This window comes from Schistocerca cancellata, chromosome 6 (genome assembly GCF_023864275.1).
Source record: "Schistocerca cancellata isolate TAMUIC-IGC-003103 chromosome 6, iqSchCanc2.1, whole genome shotgun sequence".
NCBI classification, from domain to species: Eukaryota; Metazoa; Arthropoda; class Insecta; order Orthoptera; family Acrididae; genus Schistocerca; species Schistocerca cancellata.
Genome location: NC_064631.1, coordinates 181961087 through 181980451, shown reverse-complemented (window position 1 = coordinate 181980451; position 19365 = coordinate 181961087). Strand labels below are relative to the sequence as shown.

At 38.6% G+C, this 19365-nt stretch overlaps 1 protein-coding gene across 1 annotated transcript in view; it reads right to left on the bottom strand.

Annotated features, from left to right (window-relative positions):
- Positions 1-19365, bottom strand: part of LOC126088103 (beta-hexosaminidase subunit beta-like) — a 127607-nt gene that overhangs the window by 23239 nt on the left and 85003 nt on the right. The window contains exons 4-7 of the mRNA XM_049906199.1: positions 15230-15435; positions 4175-4290; positions 3065-3272; positions 238-454 (exon numbers count right to left, since the gene is read on the bottom strand). Of these exons, the coding sequence (XP_049762156.1) occupies positions 238-454; positions 3065-3272; positions 4175-4290; positions 15230-15435 (747 nt within the window). The remainder of the gene's footprint in view (positions 1-237; positions 455-3064; positions 3273-4174; positions 4291-15229; positions 15436-19365) is intronic.

The following is a 19365-nucleotide window of genomic DNA, read 5'->3' as shown; positions in this document are numbered from 1 at the left end:
AAGTACAACACTATTTTAAAATTAAGACCATTCTCTGATTAAACATTACTTCTGCAACACAACTTACACATTTCGCTACGTCTATCTCTTGTAGACCTAACAGAATGGAAACTTCATACCATAAAAATGACCTGCTTTGAACTGTAAGTTCAAACTGTTTAACCTTGTGTTTCTTTTATGCTTGCATAAAATTCTAGCTGCAGATTGAAATCACACGTAAGATGAAATATTACTTACAGAATCCAATTCTTCGTTTCGGTCACCTGTCCAAATGTGGACAACAGTGTCAGCACTAAGTCTAACTTCATTATCAAAGACCTCCTGCCACACTATGGACTTTGAATTAAGATTTGATGCAATGTCAACAATCTTCTGAATATAATAACTTTCTAGATCTTTGCTTTCTGTAATATTATGCTCACTCATAAAGTCCAGAATGTCTTGGTTGCTTTCCCTGAAACATTTTGCAGAAATGAAAAGTATCTGACTGGCATTACTACACAAAATATCAATAATACAATATTGAAATAATTAATTATGAATGATAAGAATCTTGTATAATCTGAGATATTTACAGAGGCTATCTGTGGATACTGATTAGTATGTACTTTTTATCTATCCTAATATAATTCTAACATTTATTTCATTTCAAAGAATTTATAAATATAATATAGTCCAAATAATAATTAAATACAGATTGTAAAACCATTAGAGTGTTTTGTATTTTACTTATATTTTCTAGTATGTTCTAACAAGCATAAAAGAATTATTAGAACTAATACTGTCCTCAATGTTCAGATTAAGCACTACAGTGATTTACTAAAACACATTCCTATTGGCAATGGTGTTTCTCCACATTTCTCTCACTTATAAAGTCACCAATAGGAGGAACTACAGCAGAACAAACTCCAAGCTATGATGCAACTTGGCATTTTCCACATATACAAATCATTACCAGAGGTAGAAGGAATTTTAGGTGACAGAAAACATCCCCAGTCTAACTGAGGTCTGAATCCCCAACTTTTGGATTTGTAGTCTGACACACGACATGCTTTGGAAAGAAATCCAATCCAAATGTTTATCACAGAATTCTGTTGCACAACATCTGACGTTAAATCGAAGAGATTGAAGATACATAATAATATTCCAGAAAAGAGAAAAAATTCGATTTGGTACCATATAAGTAACTGTTTGGCAGAGAAATCAAACAATGGAAAATCCAGGATGGAATGTAACAATACCAGAAAAGGAAAGTTGCCACTCACCATATAGCGGAGATGCTGAGTCACGATAGGCACAATAAAAAGATTCACACAATTAAAGCTTTCGGCCATTAAGGCCTTTCACACACACAAACGCAACTTGCACACACATCTGCAGTCTCAGTGAGCTGAAACCACACTGCTAACAGCAGCACCAGTGCATGATGGGAGTGGCGACTGGGTGGGGGTAAGGAGGAGGCTGGGGCGGAGAGGGGGAGGGATAGTATGGTGGGAGTGGCGGACAGTCAAGTGTTGCAGTTTAGACGGAGGGCAGGAGAGAAGGTGCGGAGGGGGGAGGGGTAAGTAGCAGAAAGGAGAGAAATAAAAGAAATTAAAAGACTGGGTGTGGCGGTGAAATGACGGCTGTGTAGTGCTGGAATGGGATCAGGGAGGGGCCTGGATGGGTGAGGACAGTGACTAACGAAGGTTGAGGCCAGGAGGGTTACGGGAACGTAGGATGTATTGCAGGGAAAGTTCCCACCTGTGCAATTCAGAAACGCTGGTGTTGGTGGGAAGGATCCATATGGCACAGGCTGTAAAGCAGTCATTAAGATGAGAGATATCATGTTTGGCAGCATGTTCAGCAACAGGGTGGTCCACTTGTTTCTTTGCCACAGTTTGTCGGTGGCCTTCCTTGCGGACAGACAGCTTGTTGGTTGTCATGCCTACACAGAATGCAGCACAGAGGTTGCAGCTCAGCTTTTTTATCACGTGACTGGTTTCACAGGTAGCCCTGCCTTTGATGGGATAGGTGATGTTAGTGACCGGACTGGAGTAGGTGGTGGTAGGAGGATGTATGGGACAGGTCTTGCATCTAGGTCTATTACAGTGATATGAGCCATGAGGTCTCCTTGGGTCTCACTTGAAGTTACTTCTACTTCTGTCATTGGTTCTCCATCCAAGATAAAACATGCTATGTCTTCCTTACCATGAAATTCTCAAACCACTCTTCTTTTTCTTATATCCCATATGATCAAACATACATTAATAAATGTTTGTGTATTAATGTGTCAAATGCTTTTAAGAAGTCAATGAATATTGCAAACATCCTTGATCCACTACTTCCAAAATGTCATGAGAGAACAATGCAAGTTGAGTTTTGCACGAGACGTGTTTTCGAAATCCATATTTGGTACAGAGGTGGTCATGTAAGTTGAAGATAACTCATAACATTTGAGCTCAGAATGTGTTCTACAACTCTACAACAGATGGACATCAATCAGATTTGATGTTTTTTGTTCAAGGATCTATGGCATATTATGGTTAAAATCAGTTACCACCTCCTGGAAAAACTTAATAATCTGTAACTCGTCAGCAATATTCCACACAATCATCCAACAAACTCTTATATCAGATTTCACAACCTATCAGCAACAGCTATATTATGAATATCTATGGCCTCTTAGAATGCTGATCTCTCTGCAGTGATCTCCATCAACTTAGGAACTGTTTGAACCATTCTTATTTTTATGTCTATGTGACATCTGCAAACACCTACAAAATTGACTTACTTTGAAGATTGTGAAACTTTTCATAAAACTTGCTGCAGCATCTTTGCTGAACACATTTACACATCTGGAATGAACCAGGACTTCAGTGAATACAGTGTGTGTCTCAACTGCTACCAAACAACCAATGTTGCAGCCAATGATAGGACAAAAATTTACAACTGACCTCCTCCACTAAGGAAAGCCATTACTATGCAAGGAAAATTTAAGCTCAGATACTTTTCTAAAAGGCTTCACATATTTTGTCTTAGTCTAAAATTAATCATCATGGTGCATGGTTCATTCTTTACTCACCAACATTCAAATCCTACTTCGTCACCACCAAGATGAAAGTACTCATCAGGGAAAACATTTACAATTTCTTCAAATAATGTCTGAAGAAATTCGTATGTAAAGTTCTTTGTGGGGTCAAGTGGTCCATATGTGCCATCTGGAGAACCAGTTGCATTGTAACACGGTGTCAGCAGATCAGGATAAGCTTCTCCCCATGATCTTGTGTGTCCTGAAGGATGATATATAAATATGGTCACTTTATGATTAAATTTAATCTCCATAAGCAGCAACTTAGTAATATTTCATATCTCTGACAGACTAAGGGGTGTTCCCTTGATTAAACAAGGTATTTGCTGTATCATTGTGGGCCCCTCTTGTACAAGAACAACAACAAATTAAAGACTAAATAAATTAAAACTGTTTCAGAAAACTATGTCAATAACTGCAATAAGGTCACCCAGATGAACTAAACTAAACCAGTCCTGTTACAATGGCAAATTTACAAAGATATATTTATATGACTTGTGTTTGATGTGTGTTAAAACCATTTAATACAGATTGGTTCTAGGTGTTTAAAATGTCTCCGAATGTGCTAGCGAACTATGCTGGTATGCATCTTTATGGGGCAAACGTTAATGTCAAATGTAGCATTCACAGTTCTTTTTCTAAATAATGGAAATCACTGGATTATGTCAAATTTTGAGCTCCACTGGCTGAAGAGGAAAAAGACTCAAAGTGGGGACTTTTCAGGACATCAGTTACTTTGTGGAAGATTAACTTTTGGAATGCATGAAATAAGACAATGAAGGAAGCAGTATGTGAAATCTGAAGTATAATCAATAACAGCACACAGGTAAGTGGAGAATTCACAATTTATACCAATGCTGGATACTTGAGGGTCAGAGTTTTGTAGTGATTATACAAATATGGAACATTGCACAGTGATAGCATATTATATACATCATTTGCTCTCTCACAAAGAGATTTTTCCTTCATGAAATGTATCTAACTGTGTAAAATTAATAAGCAATACAAAGGTTCAAAATATGTAGTATTATAGAAGATGTAATACTATAAATCATATTTCAATAAACTAATTACGAAACAGTATAAGCATTTTTAATTACATACCTGGAGTATCAAATTCTGGAACAACTCTTATTCCTCTAACACGCGCATACTCAATTACTTCAGCAACATCAGCAGGACTGTATACAAATCTCTCAGGGTCATAAGAACCTTTTTCACTGAAAAAGATTAGGAGAAGTTTTCATTTAAAGCAAGTTAAGATTATCAACCAACAATGAGTTGAAATATGTTAATTTAAATAAAAGAAACTAACATTAAACACCAGTTAATCAAGCAAAACTAAAAACAAAACACAGAATCTCGGCTTATGACCACATTTATTACTGTAGACAATTTTTTAATCTTGTAAACTACTTTATATAATATTTAGATATGATAGCATAAATATTTCAGGCAATAAATGTTCTCCGTGCACTGGTCCATGTTTGGAAGGTTTCACATTCTCTAACAGCTCATGTCTTATTAGCTGTTTGTGCAGTCTGAATTAGATTACAGTGTGCATTTTTAACACAGATTTATCAACTTGGCACCAACCAAATTAGACAATATGCAATACCACTGCATTAAAACCTTCATCAGTATGATGCCTTCAGCAGCAATCAATGATCATCTCTTGGAAGCAGTCAAAATGCCTCTTCACATTTGGCACCAGTTCCTAGCAGATAAAACTATGTTGTGGAGAATTCTGTCAGCTGACCTATAAGAGCTTATTTGAACCAATTCTCTGTCAAAACAACAAATGCATTGCTGAACTGCGACCACCACTTAAAATGAACCTAGTCCACCAGAAGAACCACTATTTCAAAAATTCCTTTCTAGCATTTACTTCTTTCATGCAACATCCATTGGCTCCCCAAATATGAACCATTTATCATTAACAATATACTCACAATATGTATTAAAATGCAGTGCCCAGATGTGACTAGAATATTCAATGATATATAAAAAATAACAGATCAACCATATGTGGGTAGCATCTTCTTTTATCCAGATTTCACAGCAGAACTGTTTTAACCCCCAGTCTCAACTGTTGCTAGTCCCTGTCCTCTGTCTACCTTTATCCCATTTCCTACCCCCACTCCTCTCATATGCCTTCCATCCCTGCCAGCTCATAGGCATAGCCCTTTCCCTTTTTCTGCTTCTCTTTCTTTTTCCCATCCAGCATAGCCTCCCAATTCTGTAGCTATCAGTTAACCATCCTTCCCCTACCACACCGCTGTACACCCCACTGGCACCACTACAGTATCTTCCTCCACCCCCAGCCTACTACCTTCCCCCTCCTTGTCCCACGTCTCTTCTATACCTCCACTACCTTCCCCAGCCAAGATCACTACCATCCCAATAGGGCCACATTTCCCAATGATAGTGGCAGTGTTTATTCGCCCCTCATTGCCTCATTTGTGGTAAGCAGCAGTCTTTCTAATTCGTATCAATATTCCATCCCAGATTTTGACTGTTTAGAGATTTCATGAAGAGTGTTCAAATGAAAAGATACGAAAGGTCATAACAACCAAACTGGCTGACATTTGCATATTCCGCTTTACAATAATGTAGTGAGATATCTCAGGATGTGAATAATGCCCGGAGTTGTTGTGCTTGTATGTGGGCAGATGACACAGGAGAGAACCAGGCAGTTGTGTTTTCCATCTATATGACACAGCAGTATGTGTGAGGACTTCACAGCGTTCACATAACATAATGACACATGAAGAGCAGCAAAGTGTCGTCAGTGTTTGACTTGGACAGGATTTGTGATTGGTGTAAAGCATGGTAGCTAACTCTAAATATAGATCAATGTAAATTAATGCAGATGAACAGGAAAAAGAATCCTGTAATGTTTGAATACTCCATTAGTAGTGTAGCGCTTGACACAGTCACGTCGAGCAAATATTTGGGCGTAACATTGCAGAGCGATATGAAGTGGGACAAGCATGTAATGGCAGTTGTGGGAAAGGCGGATAGTTGTCTTCGGTTCATTGGTAGAATTTTGGGAAGATGTGGTTCATCTGTAAAGGAGACCGCTTATAAAACACTAATATGACCTACTCTTGAGTACTGCTTGAGCGTTTGGGATCCCTATCAGGTCAGATTGCGGGAGGACATAGAAGCAGTTCAGTGGCGGGCTGTTAGATTTGTTATTGGTAGGTTTGATCAGCACACTAGTGTTGCGGAAATGCTTCAGGAACTCGGGTGGGAGTCTCTAGAGGAAAGGAGGCATTCTTTTCGTAAATCGCTACTGAGGAAATTTAGAGAACCAGCATTTGAGGACGACTGCAGTACAATTTTACTGCCGCCAACTTATATTTCGTGGAAAGACCACAAAGATAAGATAAGAGAGATTAGGGCTCGTACAGAGGCATATAGGCAGTCATTTTTCCCTCGTTCTGTATGGGAGTGGAACAGAGAGAGAAGATGCTAGTTGTGGTACGAGGTACCCTCTGCCATGCACCGTATGGTGGATTGCGGAGTATGTATGTAGATGTAGATCTCCGACTGTAGAAGGAGTTAACTCAGCCAATATTCATTGCCAGATGGTTGCCTAATATGGTGGAGACTGTTTCTTACAAGTCAGTGAGAAACTGGAATGTGTATTTTTGTAAAGGCTGGGCATGTTTGAATGATGACATGAGACCCGGCCAGGCAAACATGGTAATCACTGCCAAACTCACTGACAAGGTGAGCGACCTGGTAAGAAGTGACTGGCGAATGTTGACAGTGATGGTGGGGACCAGTGTTAAGTTATTAGAAGGTGAGCACTGCAAAAGGACCTGCAATGCCTATTCCAGTATCATGAAGATCCCACTTTCCTGGAGCAGAACATCACCAGTGATGAGAGCTGGTGCCATTACTTTGAGCAAGATGCAAAGTGGGACAGCACACAGTGGAAACATGCATCATTACCTCCCCTAAAAAATTCAAAGCTATGCCCTCAACAGGCAAGATGAAGCTCAACGTATTTTCTGACATCCAGTGTCCGATTCTCAATGAATTCCTCAAGCAAGGAAAAACCATTAACAGTGACATGTACTGTGAGGTACTCCATAGTCTATGCATGTCCAAGAGTAAATGGCCTATGCTGCTCATGGATTCTGCTCCACAATAACACACATCCACATGTTTCCAGTCACACACAGTGTACTCACCCTCCAGTCACACACAGTGTACTCACCATGTTCAAGTGGGAGCAGCTTGAGTATCAGCCATACAGCCCAGGGAGTGTATGAGTACCAAATGCTTCAGTTCAGGATGGTGATCACCTTTTCTTCCTGTGTTATGGCCATGATACAAGCAATTTGTTTTGTACTGACCTGAGTTATGAATGACAAAACACATCATCCCAAGTTGTTTGAAAAGATTAGTGTGGAGTTCAGAAGTGTGCTCCACATATGACCATAACTGTTCTCTGTTGTGGTGTGAGGAGTTTTTCATGCTAATATGTTGCCACAAAACTTTATGCCATATGGTATTATGGATTGAAAATAACCATGCTATGCAACTGAAGCATATCAAAGTAAACAAAGACACGAGAACAACCTTAAAGCAAAAATTGCTACTGATAACCACTTTAACGTCCTGATAGCATTATGTTTCCAGTTCAGCCCTATGAATGAGAAAATCTGAAGAGTATGCACTTTTTATAATCTGGTCATTATGTGCAACAACTACCACTTCTGGGCTCTTGTGCTTCATGAGGAAGTGAATGAAATTATTCTTCCTTAAATTTATGAACAGAGAGACAGTTGTGAACCAGGCCACACCTTTCTTGAGGACACCATTGACAGGAGATTAATTCAACAGCTGAGATGCTTGCATCATCAGAAAACATTGTGAACTTAAAAAATTTACTGACTGACAGAGAGACATTGTTTACATACATCAGGAATGGCAGGAGCACAAATAACAAACATTGCAGGCTGCACTGTACCCCTCTCAGCAGTCACCGCATCTTGTGTTATGCTGTTTGAGGCATATATAACTATCTCATGCCTTCTGTCTTTAAGGTACAATGTAAGCCAATTCTACAAGTTCATAATGATATACCTTCTCTAGAAGTATCTTATAGTTTGCACAACAAAAAGCTTTAGACACCATACAAGACACCAAATGGCAACTTCTTACTTTCTAGGGCTCTAACAACACCGGGAAATAATAAGATTGCATGACCTGTAGAACCTGTTTTTTGAAAACCAAACTATCTACAGTCAACTTTTAACTACATTCATGGGATTATATATTACCCTATGTGTCTCTTTTGTTCACAATTCCATCCCAACACTGCCACCCTGTTTATATGTAATCTTAGTACCAGGTTTGCTTTTACATTTTGCGGGCACATGGTAATCAGTGACCATTATTTCCGTAGATAAATCCAGTTGGGATCAAAGAACTATGAAGTTATAAATGTTACTTTTCTTATTTGTTAGTACAAGTTTTTTTTTAATCTTTTAGAAAGAATGGAACGATATGTGAAGGATGATCAAGTTTTTGAGTTGTTGTTAGCTGGTGAAGACCGCTCACTGATTGGGTACACCAGACTCTCTTCAAGATGCAGTGGAGTTTAGTGAAAATGAAACAGAAATATCTGATCATGAACAAAGTGAAACAGAGGATGATGACGAGGTAGAAGAAGTGATGGTTTGTGAAGAAAACCAAGAAATGGTAAGACAATCTGGATATTTTTAAGAAAAAAAACATTATAAATGAGAGTAGCAAGATGGTCGATTGTGTAATGTAGCCAGATAGATAAAAAATTTACTCACCAAGCAGTGGCATCCTGTCCGCTAAATCTCCCCTGACCCATGGTTCTGGGTGACTTTTCCAAAATCTACCCATTTTCCTAGAGCTCTCCAGTCCTTTTTCTTCACTCCTTTTCCTTCCCCTTCTACCCTTCTGCCTGAAGGAACCACTGGCTCCAAAAGCTTGCCTAATTATAACCTTCTTTTATGTGTGTGTTCTGCCATCACTTGGTGAGTAATTTTTTTCTTTCTCCAATTACATTACATTGCCAAAAATTGACTGTTTTCAAGATTGTGGATTGGTATTTTATAAAATAACCCAGCTTGGCAGTGACTGAAGAAAATATCAAAGAGAGAAAAATGAATTTCAAAAATTTTTCCATGGACTTACAGACTGCAATGGGCTAAGTTTTTTGCAAAAATTTTGAAAATGATAGCAAGGTCAACAAATGTATTGTGCAAATCAGGTGGAACCAAATGAGCCAAAAAAATCAAAGGTGTTACATTGCCAAATATGTCCATGCTTTAAAGAAACAAAAACTACAAAACATGTTGTGAATATCAAAAATACATGTGCAGAATGCTTTCCATTGACAAAAAGGTATTTCTTGACTGATGATTGAAAATGAGTGCTAGGTTGATTTATTCATGTACCTACTGTCATTTTTTAAACTGAAAGTCATTGTGTATTGCTTTTCTTTATTGTTTATTTAATTGATCATTATTTGCTCTCAAAACAAGTTTCTGAACATTGTTCAAGTAGATTTTCTTTGTTTTTTAATTTGAAAAACTGTATTTAAGAAACAACTTAATTGTTGGTAAGATCATGTTTTCCTTTTTAACAAGGAGTGTTTTTCATAAATAGAAATGTTTCTTTTATTGATTCTTAAACAACAGTTTAGAAAAAAACATAGAAATAAACTTGTATTTTGGGGTTGAAAACAATTCCACAAAGTTAATAACTTCATGCTAAATAGCAAGTGTACTTAAAGTAAGATGTTCAGATATCTGAGATTACCTGTACCCTGTTATACATAAATTTTTCAAGAACTTCAGAAAATGTTGTGAAGAGCAAGATGGAGTGGTAAGTCAAAGCACTTTTAGCATCCCCAGTTTTGTAAAGAGGTAACAGCAGCACACTTCATTCTTTTTGGAGTTACATCTTACTTAAGGGAGGTATTGCACATGTGTACCAAAAGTTTTCATGTTTCATAACAGCAAACCTTCAACAGTTTATGTGAAATATGACCTAGGTTTATAGAGGTTTTACTTTTCAGTGAGTGTATGATTCTGTTTTTTTTAATTTTGTTGTGGTTCCAGGTAGTTACATGTCAATACATCTGCAACTTTGTCAGCAGAAGCATTTCAACCTGCTTACAGTGAAAGCTAGAAAGTGCTGTTAAAAATTTCAGCTGCTTCTCTGCTGTCAGTTATGGCTGAATTGTCAACATTTAAAACAAAGTTTTTCATCACTTCCACTTTCTCTTTGCCATTACATTCCAGATCACTTTGATTTTATTACTTGGGTTCGCAATTTCAGGCCCGAAGCACATAATCTTGCATTTTTTGATGACTTTGCCTACAATTTTAGAGCAGAATTTATAATGACTTAGCTGTGAAGGATTCACAGAATATTTTGATGCTTTGTACAGTCTCTTTGCTTCGTGGGATACTCTTAAGCTCTAAGTAACCCACCGTTCCTTAACATTCTTTGTAGGATAGATTCCATATGTCCTTTCAGGAAATAAATGTCCAAAAACTGTTGCTACCTCAGTCTTGAATAAACTGTATTTTGAATTAGTATCACTTGCACAATAGACAGGTCTCCAGTTAGTTACCCTGAGGCATGATCTGCCAACCTGTATAGCTTATTGCAGTTTTCCACAGAGGCCTAGTATCACATTGGAGGATATTGAAGCTGTTAAAGGTAAGCTTTTATCCATCATGGTCAGACAGACCACTTATAACATTTTCAACAAAAATATTGTTAACCTTACACTGATTGACAAATATGTTGTCAACGTGCTGTAAGAAACTGCAGTTTTGCTAGAAAAACCTACTAAGGGAACAAAGTTTAAGGTGCGTATAAGCATAATATCTTTGAACTCTTTCTTATGAGAGAGGGTAAGATAGATTCTAATTTCTTAGCAAATACATCCCAGAGGATGTGCTGTGTACAGCTATGACTGCCAATTTCGAAACTGTCTCTGAAAATTTAACATCATACACTCAAAAATGAAGCTCCATACAGAATTTTTTGACATATATTGCAATAAATAATAGACTGGAATTTTTTAACCTCCTCCTTTCATATGTTTCTTGCAATAATATAGACCTAAAACATAGCTGGGAATAGAGAGACTCAACACCAGTAGTGATGTTATGTTCTGTCAGGCAGAGACTGTGAACACCATTTATACCTTCCAATTCTTCTATATTCACTACAAACTGGGACAACTTCTTCCCGCGAACCATACGCGACTGGAACAGGAAAGGGAGGTAATGACAGTGGCACGTAAAGTGCCCTCCACCACACACCGTTGGGTGGCTTGCGGAGTATAAATGTAGATGTAGATGTAGAACAGATCTTGGATATTCTGGTGAAATACTGTAAGCTTTGGGGTGGAGTTGGAGGGGGGGGGGGAGACCAAACTGCGAGGTCATCGGTTTCATCAGTTTCGGGCAGGATGGGGAAGGAATTCGGCCATGCCCTTTCAGAGGAACTATCCTGGCATTTCCCTGAAGCGATTTAGGGAAATCATGGAAAACCTAAATCATCGCCTGATGCGTAATTGAACCGCCGTCCTCCCGAATGTGAGTCCAGTGTGCTAACCACAGCACCACCTCACTCGGTCTTAGGTTGTCTGAAACGTTTAAACCACAACAGATTATACTGTTACTAGAATGAACTTTCACTCTGGATAAGCCACTTCTTGCAGATTGTTGCCATTGGACAAGATCTGGCTGAGTTGATCCTTCTCACCAGTTTTTCTGGCAGGTGCATTTATGACAACCACTGGTTTGCTTTCATAATTATTTGTTGCTTTATTTACGTCTTCATGCCAAATTTATTCAGAAGCACTTATGTCAAAGCAGTAGGTGGATCAAAACGAAATGTCCAGACACTCTGTGACCTAACAGGTACTGAAACAGAGGATGACAGACTAAAGGCCAAAATACTAAATGTCTTTTTCCAAAGCTGTTTCACAGAGGAAGACTGCACTGTAGTTCCTTCTCTAGATTGTCGCACAGATGAAAAAATGGTAGATATTGAAATAGACGACAGAGGGATAGAGAAACAATTAAAATCACTCAAAACAGGAAAGGCCACTGGACCTGATGGGATACCAGTTCGATTTTACACATAGTACATGAAGCAACTTGCCCCCCTTCTTGCAGCAGTGTACCGTAGGTCTCTAGAAGAGCATAGCATTCCAAAGGATTGGAAAAGAGCACAGGTCATCCCCATTTTCAAGAAGGGATGTCGAACAGATGTGCAGAACTATAGACCTATATCTCTGACGTGGATCAGTTGTAGAATTTTGGAACACGTATTATGTTTGAGTATAATGACTTTTCTGGAGACTAGAAATCTACTCTGTGGGAATCAGCGTGGATTTCAAAAAAGATGATCTGTGAAACACAGCTCATGCTATTGGTCCATGAGACTCAGATGGCCATAAACACGGGTGCCCAGGTAGATGCCGTGTTTCTTGACTTTCGTAAAGCATTCAGCACAGTTCCCCACAGTCATTTAATGAACAAAGTGAGAGCATATGGACTATCAGACCAATTGTGTGATTGGATTGAAGAGTTCCTAGATGACAGAATGCAGCATGTCATTCTCAATGGAGAGAAGTCTTCCGAAGTAAGAGTGATTTCACGTGTGTCGCACCGGGAGTGTCGTAGGACCGTTGCTATTCACAATATACATAAATGGCCTTGTGGATAACATCGGAAATTCACTGAGGCTTTTTGCAGATGATGCTGTAGTATATCAAGAGGTTGTAACAATGGAAAATTGTACTCAAATGCAGGAGGATCTGCAGCGAATTGACACATAGTGCAGGGAATGGCAATTGAATCTCAATGTAGACAAGTGTAATGTGCTGCGAATACATAGAAAGAAAGATCCCTTATCATTTAGCTACAATATAGCAGGTCAGCAACTGGAAGCAGTTAATTTCATAAATTATCTGGGAGTAGGCATTAGGAGTGATTTAAAATGGAGTGATCATATAAAGTTGACCGTCGGTAAAGCAGATGCCAGACTGAGATTCACTGGAAGAATCCTAAGGAAATGCAATCTGAAAACAAAGGAAGTAGGTCACAGTACACTTGTTCACCCACTGCTTGAATACTGCTCACCAGTGTGGGATCTGTACCAGATAGGGTTGATAGAAGAGATAGAGAAGATCCAACGGAGAGCAGCGCGCTTCGTTACAGGGTCGTTTAGTGATCGTGAAAGAGTTACGGAGATGATAGATAATCTCCACTGGAAGGCTCTGCAGGAGAGATGCTCAGTAGCTTGGTACAGGCTTTTGTTGAAATTTCGATAACATACCTTCACCAAGGAGTCAAGCAGTATATTGCTCCCTCCTACGTATATCTCGCGAAGAGACCATGAGGATAAAATCAGAGAGATTAGAGCCTACACAGAGGCGTACCGACAATCTTTCTTTCCACGAACAACACGAGACTGGAATAGAAGGGAGAACCGATAGAGGTACTCAAGGTACCCTCTGCCACACACCATCAGGTGGCTTGCAGAGTATGGATGTAGATGTAGATGTAGATGTAGATGTAGATGTACAGTGAAATGATTATCATTTCTCAGTGTTTAGTAGCATAATTTTTTTAAACTTTCTTATGGAAGTTCTTGAGTTTAACTAAACAGAATCTAATTTCTCTATCAACACATGACCAGTTTGACAGATCATATCCCATTGGTTAATTAGTAAGTATTATGCTTTACCATGCAGATAAGTAAAATTCTGTCTATATGATAAAGTTTAATTGAAGTAGCAACTGAGACATGATGGCTGCAATTATTAATGATAGGTGTTACATTAGTAAACCTTAGTAACTGCAGTGTAACAAGCAGCTTCTTAATTAAGGCACTGGCTTACTTCCAGTACACGTCATCTGCCCCTACTACAATAACACAGCAGAGCCATTATTTGGAAAATCAGTGCATTCTTTATGAATATCCACCGCCACATCATATTTCACCACCAGTAGTACATGTTATCCATAATAGAAATTGCCACCAGTCTGGGAAATTGAGAACATACCTATCTATGAAGTTTTGTTTTACTGCATTTTTCAGCATGTGCAGCTTTTGTTTTTCTTCTAAATCTTCACTGTGTCATTACACATGTTTTGCAAAGCAGACACAACGATCATCATATTTAAATGCAGAGGATTTAATGTTTAATTTTCCACTGTTTGTGATGCATTCAATTTCTCCTGCATGTCCGCTTCCACATTGGTTATTGTTTCCACCTGGCATCATTAAACATTGATCTTTGTGCATTACTGGAATAGTACAGTTTTCAAGAATTTTATGCCTGCCTTGGAGAGCAGTGTATTTCATTTCCCACACTTAAATATAGCTTTGAAGCATCCTTGTCCTGACAATCTTTAAAACCTTCTTTTCACCATCAGTAATATGTTTTAAGTTCATTTTGCTACATTTTTTTGTGAAACTAATACTTACAATTTCTACCTCTGAACCTCTCCTCACTCTGTTGCTATGGAACACAGAATAATCACCATTAGGGTTCTCTACCTCAGGCAACAAAAATGGAACTCTCACAGGGTCACTTTGTTGTCCATCTGCCTGTCTGTGTCTGCCTGCAAATGTTTGTTTCACATGCAATTTGAAACACAGTATGTGCAATAATCGCTCCTGGATATTAGATGAAGAATAAATTCCGAAATGTGTCATATGAGCAACAAAGTCATTCTTTGCCTGATGTTTAACTTTTGCCATTGTGACCCAGACAGCCTGAATGGAGAACTACTGATTATTCCAATAATGGTTGCCTGCCTCCTGTATGATTTTGTCACATCTATATTGTTGAAATTAAATGTGTCTTGAAAATCTTGGAATCTCCAGGACCAATATCTTGCCAGTAACATCATTGATAACAGGCAAAAATGGTCAAATGCTCAATCCCAGAATGCATTAACTTTCTATATACACAATTAAGTTTGTAAAAACCCTCAGTGTGTGATGCCTACTCACACCTGACCAGTTTTTTTTTTAATTCATCTTTACAAAGTACACTTTCACACAGTTTTACACTCAGAGCCATCTCAGTAAATAAATATAAACAGCACACAGCAGTTTACTAACCTTAGAAGGGGAAAAGCAGCACTCTGGTAAGGAAAGCTCTGATCATCAACAATATGCCAATGAAAAACATTCATTTTATTATAGGCCATTGCATCCAAAATCTTCTTTATGTAGTTCATTGGAATGAAATGACGGGCTGTGTCAAGAAGCAGACCTCTGTGGCTGAAACGAGGGATGTCTGCTATTGCTAGATTATCCAATATAAGCTGAAACAATAAATACAGAACAACGTTATTTTACCTGCTCATATATGTATTAAAATAATTAATGATATGAATATAATAGAGGGAAACATTCCACATGGGAAAAATATATATAAAAAACAAAGATGCTGTAGCTTACCAAACGAGAGAGCGTTGGTATGTTGATAGAGACAATAAAAAACACAAACACACACACACAAATTTCAAGCTTTCGCAACTCAAGGTTGCTTCATCAGGAAAGAGGGAAGGAGAGAGAAAGACTAAAGGATGTGGGTTTTAAGGGAGATGGTAAGGAGTCATTCCAATCCCAGGACCGGAAAGACTTACCTTAGAGGGAAAAAAGGATAGGTATACACTCACGCACACACACACACATATCCATCTGTTATTATACAGACACAGGCAGACATGTGTAAATGCAAAGAGGTTGGGCAGAGATGTCAGTCGAGCTGCAAGTACAGAGGCAAAGAAGTTGTTGAATGACAGGTGAGGTAAAAGCGGCGGCAACTTGAAATTAGCGGAGGTTGAGGCCTGGTGGGTAACAGGAAGAGAGAATATCCAGTCCTGGAAAGTATCCTGTCACAAGTGGGGCACCTTTGGGGTTCTTCTGTGGGAGGTTCTGTGTTTGAGGGGATGAGGAAGTGGCTCTAGCTATTTGCTTCTGTACCAGGTTGGGAGGGTAGTTGCGGGATGCGAAAGCTGTTTTCAGGTTATTGGTGTAATGGTTCAGGGATTCAGGACAGGAGCAGATTCGTTTGCCACAAAGACCTAAGCTGTAGGGAAGGGACCATTTGATATGAAATGGGTGGCAGCTGACTATTTTTAGTAACAGATGACATTGTGCAGTAAAAACAAGGCAAATGCAAAAAGTAAGGGCCTCTAGGCCACAATAAAAACAGTCACTAGTAAAAGCTCTCATTTCCATTTTAGTTTCCTATAAAGCTATTTCATTTTTCTGCTTCACTTCTTAGCTCATATCCTTCAAAATTCTTAATACTGCCAATAGACACGTCAATATATGAGAAACTGTCCTAATGTTTGGAGTTATTAGTTCCTTTCTTGGGGAGGGAGATGGATTGGTTGGAGGAGGTTATAAAGCAAGGGCAGGTGATTCAGATACCAGAACAAGGGGTGTCCCCACCCCCAGTACATCAAATACTATGTGCTGACAACAAAGCTGTGCAGAATAATTGGATAAAATTCAAAAGCACTGTTCTATACCCCTTAGACAAGCAAGTGCCAATCAAGGTTTTAAAAGATGGGAAAGACCCATTGTGGTTTAATAGCTAGGTCAGGAAGTTGCTACAAAAGCAAAGAGAGTTTCTTCACAGATTTAAGCAACATCAAAGCCTAGCTAACAAGCAAAAGCTGAATGAACTGAAAATGAGCATAAGGAGAGCGATGAGAGAAGTGTTCAATGAATTTCAAACTAATCTGGCCAACTAATCTGACAAAAAAAAACTACAACAAGTTTTAGAATTCTGTAAAGTCAGTAAGCAGATTGAAATATATTCAGTCTCTTAGTGACTATGCTGGGATGGAAACAGAAGCCCAGAAAACTGTATTCAGGCTTCTGGAATTGTTTCACGGTGGAAGATCATAATATGTTTCTGTGCTATCATACAGAGATCATGTTGCCACACCAAAGTTGGCAACATGAAACAATACCACAGGCGTAAGTGAGGGCTTGCTGCAACCAGTAATGGCATATGGGAGGTACTACAGAAGACCATGTCTCCTCTATAAGCTCTGCAGTACCCTCATGTTGAGGTCAAGATAGTGTCGAGCATACCAGACCTTGCCCAATCCGAGACCTTGGCTATAGCAGTGAACATCACTGAGTAGGATAGTGATTGTTACAGTTTCTGATGCAATGTACTTTGTAAATGATGCTTTTCATATGGTAGGAAGACAGTTTGTTAATTAGTGCATCAAGTGATGCACTGCTAGTTAATGACAGATTGAAATTATCCAGTAATCTTTTATTCATTTATGTAGTCAAGTGAACTATTATTTCACATGTTCTACAGTAGTTTTATGTGCCACCCTACTGAGCAATCAGAGACCCACAGTTATGACTGGAGGATTTTAGTTTCATCTGTTCACAACAGCTTCCTCCTTCCAACCACTGCACAAATGCTGTAAATGCAAATATTTATACAAATTAGGATGGAATAGAAAAGCAGCTACAGCTGCTTAATAATGGAAAGGCTTCTGGACCAGATAAGATACCTGTGAGATGGGTTCCCATCTAGCATTTCAAGAATCATCATAGTACAGATGAAAGTAATTATAAACCTGCTGCATAATTATGTTGTTTTTGGAGAACTAAAACCTTCTCTACAAAAAAAATCAACATAGATACTGCAGAAATCTTGCTAAACTCACATCACTCTCTTTGTCAATAATATCTAGGGCATCATAGACAAAGGCACCTTTATCGACACAGTTTTTCTCGTTTTCAGGGAAGAATGTGATACTGTTCACATTGTCATTTAGTAAATGCCACTCCAGATAGCCACAGATGTTAGGACACCACTTCCGGGATTCAGGGAGGGGTGCTGGCCCTGGATCAAATACCCTGGCGGATACCTGACTAAAGCCAGCGTGCTGATCAGCCTGGATGTGATGTTTAGGTGGTTTCCTCACATCTGACTAGGTGACTAGCAGGCTGGTACCCATGTTCCGCTCCAGTTATATGATTCACAGAGATCTAGAAAAGTTTCAAAATTTAGCATGAATAACATTATACACAGCCAGTTGAGGTACACAGATTCCACCCCACTTTGGAGGGGTGCAAAGGGATGGTGATAGAAGGAGATCCGGCTGACCACTCCCTAACATTAAGAATGCTAAATTAGAAAACAACCATGCCAACCCCTTGTAGGTACATGATAAAGGCAAAAGGAAACAAAGAAGATTGTCATTTAGTGAACAAAATTTAGTTTACCAAGTACTGGGCCAATTTGATATTGGATTCGGGACAAGTTTTGAGTAACACTGTTTTTCCCCCTCAGTGTACTTTTTTTTGACACGTGTAACTACTTCAAGTACATGAATGCAAGGAAGGGATAAGATTTTTAGATCATTAAAGCAAGGTTTGCATGGCTTTCTAGCACTTGCTTCTTTCATTAGCCATAACTACTGTATGTTTCCTGAAAACTGTTTTGGTCTGGTGTACATTTCTCCGAATAATGATACTATATCTCAGTACTGAGTGTACATGAGAAACTTGTATGGCCTAAACTGTTTCATCACTAGTGTTGCTCTAAAAAAATCCTTACTACATAGCTCAGTCTGCTAGTTTTGAATTTAAAGATTTCCTTGAACATGAAACCCAAGAAATTTAGTTTCAATAACAGGTGGGTTGCAAGACATTCCTTACCTCATACTGGTTCTTGAAACTAGACTTTAGTGTTATAATTTGTGTCTCTTCAAGAATCTGTCTCAGGTTGCATTTTTCTATTAGTTCCATGACACTCTCCTGTATGTTAAACACATACTTCAATTTACACTTCCCTCCTCTGTATATCCTGTTAGCCATATTTGGTAAAGGTCCCACACACTTTAGCAGTATTCTAGAATGGGTTGTATACAATCTCCCTTGCAGTCTCCTTCCATTTTCCCAATACTCTACAAATGAGGCGAAGTATTGTCCATGTTTGAGCTCGTATGTTCCATTTCATATCCCTACAAATTGTTATATCCGGTTTATTTGTACAATTCGACCAATTCAAACTTTGACACTTTCCTGTTGTACATTTAAGTATTGTGCAAAGTGCACAGTTTTACAGTGTTGCATGTTTAAAACAAGTTGCCAGTCTTTGCACCACTTTGAAATCTTCCATGTGCTGATAAACATACTCAATACATACTTCCATTGTACGAGGGCAGTTCAATAAGTAATGCAACACATTTTTTTTCTCGGTCAAT